We start from the raw sequence: 12,748 nt of genomic DNA, 5'->3' as shown, positions 1-12,748 counted from the left end.
TGTATTGCTACCTGGTCGATGCAGGCTATCCGATATCAGAGATCATGAGTCGAGGGCCTGTCATCTCATCCAGTATTTATAGCGAGTTGCAATAGTCGATGTTTTCGGTATAATCATATTCGAATCGGAATATCCGGAGCCGGATCAGCCGGATACCTAACACGGTCTCAGAAAGAAGTCACGAGATGTACTTGCAGTATGAATTCTGTGGCCACGATGGGATACCAAGTATGCTTGGTAAAGAGTGGAGGATTTGTGCATGTAGAAAGTGATACGAAGAGAGCAGGACGATCGCAGAATTATCGAAGAAGATCAGACAGAGATACATAGGTTCGGACCGGATTGCAGAAGTGGAGGTACGTGGACTATAAGAATTACTCACTTATACCAGTCATGGTTCCCAAATCTTCCAGCAGCTCATCTCGTATCTGGGATGTTACAATCAGAGCGCTGTTGTGAGGGGCCTATCCACCGCTTGCGCAGTTGTGGATGTACACATTGCGACTGCTGTATCTGAAACGATCAACAGTCAGGGGACACGTACTGAATATGACCGTGTTGGCCGATTAAGCCCTCAAAGTTCGTGTCCAAATGATCGTATGTTTCTTTGTCATCATTCAGATATAAAGTGATACGTATATCCAGCTAGTCTCTTGGCTCTTCTATCGCTAGCGGGATCGTACCCAGCTTCGATGCAGCTACAGCTTCGAGAATGGAGATCAGCGGGCTCATGTGTATATCAACGGCGGAGAGATTGACGTATAAGAGCTCCGTCTACGACTAAATGATCGTCGCTCACTCGACTTGTACCCTCTGAACAATTTTCACGCAACTTTTACACATCATGCTTATCGCTGCTGGTGTCCGATATGATATCAAGGCCCATAAAGCTCATGAGAGGAAGAAAAAGGAGAAAGAACAACAAGAACAAATTCAACAATTACAAGCTCAGCAGCAACAAGAAGAGCAGGATATCAAAAATATGCTCAAGAAGGATAAGGATACTTTGCGTGTTCAAGATTTGGCCAGGCTCGATGTGAGTATACATACGAACGATATGCCCCAATTGGAGGGGGACTACAGATTGACTTTGTATGGTATCAAATATTGATAGCCGAACGGAAGGGTCTCACCTCGATCTCGAGATCATGATCATTCGGAACAATCAAAACGACATGGGGTCATTCCCAATCATGACGACGTGAGCATTAGCTTCTCTTCGGAAACATGCTGGTGCCATGATATGTGCAGTTGACGAATCTCCTCAAGGTTCAGGTAACATCCTCACGTTCCGAGTATCAGGGTGGTTGTGGTCATTCTCACCACACTGCATGCTCTGATGTACGACCTTTTGAGAGAAGAGAACATCCCAAGTCCGACTCCGATTATTCCGTCTCCTCAGGCTATGGTGATGAAGAAGTAAGTAGATCAACTACACTTTATCCCTTTGCATCATTGCGGGCGAGTATACGGGCTGACGAAGTTACCTTGGGATTGGAATGGACTTGGAAGCCTGGGCTGATCAGCCCTGTAACAAAAGAAGGGAAATAAATCATCTCATAAACATGCTCATGCCCAAGTTGGACCTGATGTCAGCCCTGAGCATGGCGAGAACGAAGGAGATATGCGCAGAGGTGGGATGGGGCCGGGGAGAGGTAGGGGTAGATGAAGGGGAAGAGGTAGAGGACAAGTATCGAATCATATATTGTGTGTTGATACGTCAGCGTTGAATATTGTGTGTTGTTTCAAGTGGTCTTCTATAGCTATGCATGCATGTTACCATATCGCTCTTGAAGTACTGGGCTGTTAGCTTGTTCAGTTGATCCAATACTTGGCAGTGATCGAAAGGATCCTCCTTAGCTTTTATCCTTGAGCCCCTTCGGTCATCCCCGAAGTGCGAACGAGAAAGCGAACGGAAGCGGTCTGGGAACCGAGATTATCTTTGCATTCTATTAATAGGTTTTATCGCTCCCAGCGGATAGTCTAAATATGCATAGCCTTGTTCTTTGGGTTAATCATTATCGCTACCGATATCGATGCGTTTCATCTTTCCAATACTTGGTCATATCAAAATTATTTGTATCATGTTGAGAGTTGCAAGGTATATAAGGATCACTCGTTGGTCAGAGTTGGTCAAAGTCAAATTAATCCACACGAACAAGCAACTCCCTTAACAAAGACAAATTTGATAAACCCCTACTCATACTCAATACTCAATACTATTTTAAACAATACAACATGGCATTACTTTTAGTTTCAGCCGGGGTTAAAGCTGGTAAGAAAGCTTATAAAGCTTATGACAACAAGCAAAAGCAGAAGAAGGAGAAGGAACAAAAGGATAATCAAGGACAAGATGCTCCTGATCTCAGTAAACTTGAGGTGAGATTTCGAAACTTGAACTTCTGCCCTGTATGAAAGATCATAATGCTGATGGATGTCTTGAAATGTATAGTTGAATGACCCCTCTTGTCCTTCGATCTCGACTACGACACAAATCGTCCCTCAGGATTATGTTGACGAAAAGAAATCAAGGGAGTACGAAGATCACAAAGACCTAAATGCAAATGTGAGTCCCAAACTACGAGAGATTGATATGCGATTGTTTCACTTATATCACGGCATGGGTGATATAGCCATTCGAGGTTCCCCCTCCATCTTATCAAAAAGCTCTTGAAGAACCCTCTTCGGCTCCTACAGCTTATGGCGGTGGATTTGGTCCATCTGAATACACTCCAAGACGAAGAGGGTCTACTTCCAGTTCAAGTTCGAATTCTTCATCTTCCTCAGATAATGAGAGTGTGAGTGATAGTGATTCCATGGTCTGAGATGAAGAAGGATCACTGACATCAAGATGTAATAATATAGCACACCAAGAAAGGTCTTTCTAAATCTGAATATCGAGATCTACGACGACGAGATAAATACGAACGAAGACTCGCAAGGAGACAACAAAAGGATCAACGACGAGCTGATAGAGCTCAGATGAGGTACGGAGGTATGGGTGGTGGGTTTGGTAGTGGACCTGCGAGGATTGGAGGACTAGGTGGTGGACCTGTAGGCGTTGGTGGATTAGGTGGTGGTCCCGTTAGAGTAGGTGGATTAGGAGGTGGTCCTGTTAAAGTAGGTGGATTCGGTGGTGGTCCTGTTAGAATGGGTGGGTTGGGTGGTGGACCATTTGGAAGAGGTGGAATGGGTGGTGGTCCAGGGAGAGGAAGGGGATTATAATATTATCATAGATGATTCAAGATATTTCATCTCGTTGTTTGATTGTATCATACATCCCCTTTTGTCTACAAATTATAGAAGAGTTGTGAATAGTTATTTCCGTATTGTCATTCAATGTATCTATCTATGAATTACTGTATCTATCATTATACGTCTAAAATTGAATATTCTATACCTGCCTTTGTCTAATGGAGATACACTAAAGTAGTGCGGTAGGGCCATTACTAGGTTACCATTCCTTGTGAATCTAGTTTTCGATTTACATCGACAATCTCATTGCAAGACACTCAACATCTCTTCTACCTTCCTGAACTTCTCCCTCTCCTTCCCATTACCCAACTCCTTCGCACGTCTTTTCTCAGCCTCGTCAATTTTCTTCCAATCATCCAAATCGACGACGATCCCACCTTTCTGTTGAGCTCGTATTAACGCTTCGGGGATCCCTTCCTCGGGATTGGGGTTCAACGGACTGGATATAGATACGGTAGTAGGTGAATTGAAGTGATCGTCTAGTAATTGGTCGGAAAGGGAATATGCATCGTGCATTGTAGAGGCGATGACGCCTACTGGACCTCTTGCTGCCCATCCGGCGGTATATATTCCTGGGACCTGTGGTGACGAACGACCTTATCGTTAGTAACATGATCAAGATCAAGTGACATTGTACACCGATGAAATATGTTCATTAGATATGGAAGGAAATTGACTCACCATCACCCCCTGATCATCTACTACTCTCCCACTAACATTCTTTACCCTACCTCTCTTCTCATCAAAGGGCAATACCCATCCTTCCCCTTCTCCCGAAAGAGGTTCAGACCTATATCCAACACTTTCAATAACCATATCCGCCTTATTCCTCACTACCTCTCCTGTAGGTCGAGCAATAACTCCACTTGGACTGGGTACAGCCGAATCCTGCGATTTAGGTGGGGTAGGTGGGGAAGGAGTAGACGATAATAATTGGTTTAAATTCCATTCTACTTCTCCTACCTTCTTTGAATCTTGAGGGGAAGGTATAAATGTGTTGGGCGATTTGAGGAAATCCAGTTCGAATAATGTATCTCCACCATCATTCGATATAGGTTTTTCCATCAATCCTAACAGTCGTTTCTTCATCCTTTCATTTCCTACCATCTCTTTAGCCTCTCTCATCAATCCCGGTTCAACTCCGTTAAACGATAAGTGGGGTATCTGCAACATCTCTCTAAATTCTTTGGTAGTGAATGAAACCTGACCCGGTCCTCTTCTACCTACCACTCTAACTTTCTTTATATCCGACTGAGCCAATACTTCCAAAACTTCATTACTCAAATCTGTCTTTTCAAGTTCATCCAAAGGCTTGAGGAGTATTCTAGCAACATCCAAAGCGACATTACCTTGACCTACTATTGAAACTTCTTCTATACCCTTGAGGTTTATGGGTAGTTCGGAAAATGCAGGATGGGAGTTGTACCAGCTTACGAATGCAAGTGCGGGCAGTACGTTCTCCAGAGGGTTCGATGAAGAACTTGAGCCATTGACTGAGGACAGTGGGTTTGAGAGCGATGCGCCGTATGTGAGGACGAGAGTAGAATAGTATGGGAGGATATCGTCGAATGAGATCCGCACTGAATGCGGGTAAGTGTATGGTGAGAGTGCGCTAGAGGGAGTGGTCGTGGAAGGAGAAGATGAGGGTTGACTAGAGAGGAGGACGTTTCCGAAGAATTTGAATCGAGGGTCTGAAGATAGTTCATCGAATTTATGTTGGCAGTTCTATAACAGGAATGTTCAGTTAGTTATTCTTTTCGTGCTCATCACAAAATTCCAAATCCGAGATTGTGCGTTGACTTTACATAAGTATGGACTTGCGGGATTGTACCGCTATGAATGATCAACTCACCTTGACCTCAGGATGATCCGGCGCTACACCATACCTCACCAACCCATAAGGCGTAGGTAATCGTTCGTACATATGAACTTCCACATTATTCCCATTGGGTGAATCTCTAGGCAACGAATTGAGTATCCTAGAAGCGGTGTAGAATCCTGAAGGTCCCGAGCCTATTATAGCTACTTTCAGAGGACGTGAGGTCGGCGATGACGCTGAGGAGTAATGTCGAGGGTTTAGGCGTGTTGAGAGATTCGGGGAGTTTGATTTTGAGGTAAATGTAAAAGAGGATAGTTGTCGAAATCGTGCTGGTCGAGGTAACATCTTGAACCTCACTTATCTAGCCCCGATGAGACTACCTCCTCATGAATGTATGTATATTGATGATATGTATGGTCTATAGCTGACTTGTATCAAATGTCAAGATGAATCTGGTATACTGAACGCTGAGTCGAACATTTCATCCAACTCGGTGCACCTCCACACCGACTTATGTTCGGTCTTACTCGGTTCAACGATGACTGGCATCATCCACGAGTATATCTATCATATCAGTATCACCAGGCATGTGTAACGAATAACAAACAGCCAGCCATAAAGAGCCAACAACGTTGCATCATGTTTCAATGCATATATTCAACAGATCTGACAGTTATACAATCTTTGACTTTTTTTTTCCCGACTCCCACCACGCTTTATACCACTACTTCTTCCTATTCAGCTCTTAAGCAGGAGCAACTTGTCCACCTTTAACAGCTGCAGAAGAGAACTCGTGCCATCTAGGGTTGAATTGGACATCTACACATCAAGGATGATTATCAACTTTGATTCTTGCACTTTGTCACAGCCGATAATAGTGGTTAAGCGAAACTCACCAAGAGGTCTTCCACCATACATATATCCAGTAAACTTCTCTCCGGCAGTTTGAGCTTCAGCAGTCTCGGTGAATTGTACGATACCTTCACCCTTCGATCTTCCAGCTTCGAAGAGAACTTCAGCCATGACTACATTTCCAACTGTCTCGAAGAGCTCTACCAGATCTTCATTGGCTGTTGACCATGGTAACTACCAGGGCAGCGTTCATCATCAGTCTCTTTCCTCGAGGAGCGACTATGAATGAAACGGTGACTCACATTCCTGACCAAGATCTGCTGGTTTGGTTCAGCAGGTTGAGGTTTCAATCCACTTCCTGCACCTGCACCTGCACCGTCCACAGCCATGCCTTCACCACCTTCCGGACCGTTGTAATCGGCGTAGATGTTATCATTAAAACTTCGTCCACCTTGAGCACCGTAAGCAGGATTGAATCCCATTCCTCTACCTGCTCCACCAAATCCACCACCACCCATGAATCCTCCTCTGAAACCACCTCGGAATCCACCAAAGCCCCCTCTAGGAGCAAAACCTCCCCGGAATCCACCTCGTCCTCGTCCAGGACCGAAGGGACTGTTGGCGAACTTGTCCTAAATATGCCATGATCGCATTAGCATGACGGTCCAAGTAATAATCAGAAGAGAGAGACAATCACTCACAGGTTTACATTCAAGAATGTTACCGAACCAATCGAATCCGTTGAACATCTCAATAGCAGCTCGAGCATCCTCGGGGTTGACGAAGACTACAGTACCGTTTCCTTTGGGTGTTCCATCAGGGTGGAAGTTGATATCAGCCCTGATGACTTCCCCAGCTTGTCGCATAAGATCCTTGAGGTCTTGCCAGGAAGCTTGGAGAGGAAGCTGTTTGTCAAGAGTAGAGAACGTCAGCTGAATCTTAACGAAAGAAAGAGATAAGCGAGCTCACGTTTCCAATGAAGATGTTCTTGTTCATAGGGTTGACGTGGAATACAGGAGCAGCGTTACCCAGGAAAGTTCTAGCTTCACCGGTGGCGACACCAATTTTACCTGGGATAGGAGGGGCACCGAATCGAGCGGTCTCTTCTCGGTCCTGTTATGATGATGCACCATTCGATAGTCAGAAAGGATTGTAGAAGGATTTCAGATGTACTCACCTCTCGGATGAAGACATTTCTGCTCAACAAATATTTGTCGGTGAGCTCGGCTTTGGCACGTTGAGCTTCCTCTTGAGTAGCAAATTCGACGATACTGCAGGCGACCAGGTCAGTAACTGTCAAGGTATATCATGCAGCAATATTATAGCACTCACCCACAACCCTTAGATTGACCAGCAGGAGTAGTAAGAACCTCAGAGAAGACCACGTTGCCACCAGCTAGATATAGTGAAAAGTACCGATAAGCCTCACTGCATGTCAGGATGAGAAGGTGCGGACGATGCTGACTTACCTTGAGACATAAAGTTTGACAAATCCTTGTATGTGACATCGTAAGCCAAATTACCTACGTACAACCTATTCTCTCTCTTTGAGACTTTGGCGTGAGCCTCAGCTTCCTCTTGAGTGGCATTCATAGGTCCTCCAACGGATTGTTCTCCATTTGGTCCAGGTCCCGAAGTGGGTCTGGAGGAAGAGTGAGAATGACCATATCCATTTCTGTTGTACGCGCCAGTCAGACCTCTACCTCCCCTTGGTCCACCCCTGAAAGATGATCCACCGTGTCTATCTGAACTGGATCGATAATCTCGGTGAGAAGATCGATAATCCCGATCTCGATCCTGTTTGTAATCACGGTCTCGTGAGTGAGATCGCGAACGATGTCTGTGCCTCCTTGGAGATCGAGTACGAGAACGAGATCTTGATCGAGAATAGGATCTTCTTCGATGCTATTTGGCCAAGATAGAAATATAGATTGTCAGCTATACGTTGTGTTTTGGTGATGAATGTATGATACGTCATCGTTACAACCCCACCTCCTCGACATTCCGTTCGTCATTTACGTCGTCCCTCGTTCTCGTACTCGTACTGCTACTCTTCTCGTCACTCTCACTTACGTTCACTCTGTCTTTCATTCCATCACCATCTCCGTTCGCCCCCTTTATTCACAACATATCGCATCGCGTCATCTCTCAGTCTCTCTCGCTTCAAACTCTCGTGCACTATTCTCGACAAGGGGAAAGATACTCACACTTCGGTGTCCCCTATCATCATCTCTTGAGCTTCTGTGCCTATCTCTACTTCTTGATCTATCCCTTTCGTCTCTTCTAGATCCATCTACTTTGATCCCAACAGTAAAATTCCATTCATTAGCTACCGTATCCTCTTTCCTTTTTTCTTATCCAACCGATTAGTCTCATCATCTCACTCCACCACCGAAGGGATTAAGGATCTTTGAAGAAGGATGTAAAACTAGTGGTGGTCGGCTTTGAAGTAGTTGAACACCTCGCACTCCTTCCTGCCTTTGGATCAACTAAAACTCCGCCACCATCAATCCACCTGACCACCGATCCAATCCAATCCAGTCCAGTCCAATCCAACCAAAATAAAGAAATCTAAAAACTATGACCCACATCTATCACCATTCCCACTATCTTGAATGATAGCTTCGTCTACTCGCATTTCTCTGTCGTCTTCCATTTTGATTGTGTCTGTTTTTGCTGCTGTCGATGAGAAGAAAGAGAGAAGGGAGCAACTATAGATTTGAGGATGAGTAAGGTTAAGGATTATTGAGGACCTGATAGATGATGATGAGAGTGATCACGACAACAAAGCGAAGTGTAACTGAAAGGAGCTGTGAAGGTGGCACTTGGGAGTTGAATCGATATCGCCGATGGTGTGGCACTCGCACAGATCGTCTGTCGACTGCTTGGCACTGAGACGAGTGCTGCATACATACGTAAGATGCACATCATTCTGCATGGTGCAAGATACAGGAAGTAAGTGTGTAGCGTCGAAAACATCTTGCTTCTTCAATCAATCAAGGATGCTTCGAAGGACTACAGTATCACTCAGATCGTCGCCTGTATACTCACTTGCATGACACAGATCAAGCTGTCTTCTAGCACACTCGTACCCAGTACAACATGATCCGCCCGACATTCTACGAATTGCAAATACACTGAGGTCATTTCTCCGACACCACTCAGAACCTTCCTGTTCAAGAGAAGACGAGACTGTTCCCCCGAAGCAAGCGGAAAGGGAACCTTTTTCCCACTCCACTATGCTGAATCTTCTTTTGCGGTTGACTTCGTCATGGATGAGCGTGTGTGCGCCTGGATAAGCCAAACTCGTACTACCAAATCTGGTCGAAATGATGACTCGTGTGATATCATAGAGCAACGTCTTCTCAAATAACAAATGGCAAGCTCGAAATCGCAAGGTGTTTAGAATGGCACCTCGCGATTCTGACAGAAGACCTTGCTTATACAACTCGTCTACATGACCACGAGACATCCTTTGTACTGCACTTGTAGATTGGACATGTACAATACATGTGTCTTCCATCGTGTGAAGAATGCAGCATGCATGATGCATGACCAGCGGGAGGTCCACACCTAGTCCACGATGTCATTCGACTTCGCTTCGCTTCATTGAAATCGTATTTATTCAGTCTTCGGTTTCGCCTCGCCTAAATCATCATAGCTAACTTCCTTATCTCTTCGGATATCTCCGGTGTAGTAAAAAGTGTGCGTAAAATAAAACCCCCTTATCTTGCCTTCGAGTCGTCTACTCACGTTCATCCGAGTCATGCACTAAGCGCATAGAAGCCCTTCGCTCCGATAGCTACTTTCACATCCAAACACAGGCTGGACTGCTGATTCGCGTATAAATACACTATTCCTCTTAGGAAGTCATCCCCATATTGTACCATTCCACAACACGAGACCGCCAGCATCTTCTTCAGCAGTATGTCCAACACCCATACTCCACGAGACTCCTCGGCCCAACTGCACCATACAACCCCTCAACCACTCGCTGTCTCCGCAGCGGGACTGACGTTCACCCTTGACGATGGACGGGTGATCCTCGATGCTATCTCAGGAGGAGCAGCCGTGAATTGTTTAGGTAATGGTAACAAAGAGTTAGTCGAGGTGATGACCGCACAAGCTGAGAAAATGGCTTTTGCGTATCATCAGTCATTAGGTAACCTGGAGAGTGAGAAGTTGGCGAAGCTCTTAACTGATAGAAGTAAGGGAGTTTTGCAGGCTGCTGCATTCCTCAATTCTGGTGAGTTAAAGTCTGCCATGACGTTGGGGTCACTGTAATTGGATTGAGAAGGTTATTCTCTCATGTGTTCTGTTTGTGCTGAGGCTGATCTCATCTTGGTGGATCGGATACTGATGTTTCTCGATGCTGCCGTCTACGCATAGGTTCAGAAGCGATGGAAGCTGCAATCAAACTCGCTAGAGAATATTGGGTCGAGATGGATCAACCATTACGAAATCATATTATCAGTAGATCGCCTTCTTATCATGGTAATACCTTGGGTGTTCTAGGTGTGAGTGATTCTGAATTACTTTCGGATCATTAACTTGTTCTTTCAATAATATCGCACATAGAATATAAAATATCTATTCTCATCAAGTTATCACAAGTTGAAAGAGTTAAGCAGCTAATGCTAAACTGCAATAAATACGTACCTCTGTAGATCGGTAATATCCCCTCTCGACGAACAATCTATCAACCCTTCTTCTCCTCCAATATCCACCACGTCACCTCACCGCAATACCTCCGACACCACCTCCCCAACGAGACCGAAGAAGAATACTCCCAGCGTCTTGCAGACGAGTTGGAAAGTACCATTCTCTCCCTTGATCCGCGGTACGTCATTGGCTTCGTAGCTGAGCCAGTCGTAGGAGCCGCTCTGGGTGTGATGCCACCTCCTAAAGGTTATTTCCCAGCAATCAAGAGAGTATTAAATAAATATGGATTGCTGTTAATTCTAGACGAAGTCATGTCCGGTTCAGGTAGATCAGGCGAACTTTATGCGTATCAAGCTGTTGGAGAAGGAGTCAAACCTGATATATTGGCGATGGCAAAAGGGATAGGCAGTGGTTATGTACCGATTTCATCTGTCTTGACTGGACAGAGAGTGACGGAGAGAATTAGGAAATCTGGTGGATGGAAGAATTCTCATACTTATCAGAACCATCCTATAAACTGTGCAGTGGCGTTGAAAGTGAGTCTTGAGCCGATATACCACAAAGCTTCTCACTGTCAACATTCCTTGCAGATGCTGATTGATGTCTTCATCGCTCGTACGGTAATGTAGGTGTTGCAAATCATCGAAAGGGATAACTTACTTACCAACGTCAAACAAAGAGGTGAACAACTCCTTGATGAGCTGAAAGATGCTACGAGGGATATCGAGATCATTTATAATGTTAGAGGTAAAGGATTAGTAAGTCCAATCTTCCCGTCCGACTATGCCTATACTCCTAGGTCTTTCTTCATAGGTCGAAAGTAGATGTCTGTTTGTGTATGGTCCTGATACGTTATAATGTAGTTCGTCGGAATAGATCTAGTAGGCTCATCATCCCTCAAACCCCGTCTTGCGCCGCGAATCAAGACGAAAGCTTTCGAGAATGGTTTATTGGTGCTGGCGATAAGCGGTACGATTGATGGCGTCGAAGGCGAAGTTATTATGCTTGGACCGGTAAGCGCATCTCTCTAAATAGAATGAATGTAATCCTGTGTCGCTGATGGCGACTTCTGCATCTGACAGGCCTATACAGTCACCCAAGAGCAAATTAGTGAGATCGTGAAGCTGTTGGTCAAAAGCATAAGAGAGGTTGTTGAGGATCTAGACAAAGAGGGTTGAACGGATGCTCGGAGTATAGGTGGGATGGACATTTGTTTCGCTGCGTATGTTGTTGTTGCTATGCATGTTTGTGTGAACAATCAAGGTGAGAAGAAAAGAATGAAACGTCTCCCTACTGTGTGTCTGTGGTTTCGCATCGTTGTTTGTCGAATCGTTGATGTACAGTGCCTGAGCAGGGTAGATCTCCTAATGCACCCCCACTCTCCGAGGATCGGTCGATGAAGTCTTATCACGCAATTTACCACCTTGACGGTACAGTTGATGAGCTGTATCCTTCTTGTTATATGGTGCGATATGGCGATGCAGCACTGCTGTACTAACGATCGATGGATTGATCGGATCAACCGGGGCCAAAGCTATTATCGGGGGACGCCCTAAAATAGATTGCAGATTGCATGTATTTATTTTGCTGGAACGATACACACCATTAGAGGAGCTCTCGTCCAATCCGAGTTGTCGATCATTAGGCTTACATTTGCTTATCTCCCTTTCTCTTTCCTCGCGTCATCTCGTAATCTCATTTCCGATAAGTATTACTTGAATTGGGGGATGTGCGGCCGAAGAGGACAAGCGAGTGTTCAATATTCTAGCTCTGACTAGTGCTCTTGGCTCTGGCTGATCATACGATAATAACGTATACACATATAACATAACAGATCGCACGTCAGCTATCGCCATTACTATTACTGGTACGGCTTGAATTCCTATTCTAGTCACATTCGTGATCCCGACTAATAATCAGTTGATAGGATAATCATCGAAGTGGTACCCTTCCGGTTACGGTTATTTGGTTTGATGGACGGATTTGTTTATGCTTTAACGGGTAACCTTGACTTGGGTGTCTTCCTCCACTCTGTGTACGCGTCATACCACCATACAACCAACCATACAATTCACCCATCGACCATCTATACACTCTATCTACTGTATGATAACAGAATCATCAAGCATACTCGTACAACTAGTCCAGCATCTCTATAAA

At 44.9% G+C, this 12,748-nt stretch overlaps 5 protein-coding genes across 5 annotated transcripts; 3 read left to right on the top strand and 2 right to left on the bottom strand.

Moving 5' to 3' along the window:
- Window positions 1-844: 844 nt before the first annotated feature.
- Window positions 845-1,551, top strand: L199_004362 (uncharacterized protein; the record flags this gene model as incomplete). The annotated part of the gene is made up of 3 exons (XM_064890089.1): window positions 845-1,036; window positions 1,115-1,201; window positions 1,276-1,551. 3 exons carry the CDS (start codon window positions 845-847, stop codon window positions 1,549-1,551), a joined length of 555 nt encoding a protein of 184 aa, XP_064746161.1.
- A 687-nt stretch (window positions 1,552-2,238) lies between these two features.
- On the top strand, window positions 2,239-3,225 carry L199_004361 (uncharacterized protein; the record flags this gene model as incomplete). The annotated part of the gene is made up of 4 exons (XM_064890088.1): window positions 2,239-2,379; window positions 2,453-2,566; window positions 2,634-2,798; window positions 2,866-3,225. The coding sequence occupies 4 exons, from the start codon at window positions 2,239-2,241 to the stop codon at window positions 3,223-3,225; spliced, it is 780 nt and encodes a 259-aa protein (XP_064746160.1).
- Window positions 3,226-3,498: 273 nt separating this feature from the next.
- Window positions 3,499-5,419, bottom strand: L199_004360 (uncharacterized protein; the record flags this gene model as incomplete). Its single annotated transcript, XM_064890087.1, has 3 exons — window positions 3,499-3,834; window positions 3,937-4,980; window positions 5,108-5,419. The coding sequence occupies 3 exons, from the start codon at window positions 5,417-5,419 to the stop codon at window positions 3,499-3,501; spliced, it is 1,692 nt and encodes a 563-aa protein (XP_064746159.1).
- Window positions 5,420-5,819: 400 nt separating this feature from the next.
- On the bottom strand, window positions 5,820-8,582 carry L199_004359 (uncharacterized protein; the record flags this gene model as incomplete). The annotated part of the gene is made up of 10 exons (XM_064890086.1): window positions 5,820-5,893; window positions 5,971-6,160; window positions 6,229-6,558; window positions 6,628-6,831; window positions 6,896-7,039; window positions 7,104-7,197; window positions 7,259-7,322; window positions 7,396-7,831; window positions 8,134-8,219; window positions 8,516-8,582. The coding sequence occupies 10 exons, from the start codon at window positions 8,580-8,582 to the stop codon at window positions 5,820-5,822; spliced, it is 1,689 nt and encodes a 562-aa protein (XP_064746158.1).
- A 1,271-nt stretch (window positions 8,583-9,853) lies between these two features.
- L199_004358 (uncharacterized protein) lies at window positions 9,854-11,766 on the top strand (the record flags this gene model as incomplete). Its single annotated transcript, XM_064890085.1, has 6 exons — window positions 9,854-10,172; window positions 10,316-10,443; window positions 10,594-11,124; window positions 11,218-11,346; window positions 11,452-11,601; window positions 11,671-11,766. 6 exons carry the CDS (start codon window positions 9,854-9,856, stop codon window positions 11,764-11,766), a joined length of 1,353 nt encoding a protein of 450 aa, XP_064746157.1.
- Window positions 11,767-12,748: the final 982 nt, after the last annotated feature.

Source organism: Kwoniella botswanensis, chromosome 1, assembly GCF_036426115.1.
Source record: "Kwoniella botswanensis chromosome 1, complete sequence".
Classification (NCBI taxonomy): domain Eukaryota; kingdom Fungi; phylum Basidiomycota; class Tremellomycetes; order Tremellales; family Cryptococcaceae; genus Kwoniella; species Kwoniella botswanensis.
This window is presented reverse-complemented; position numbering and strand designations above follow the sequence as displayed.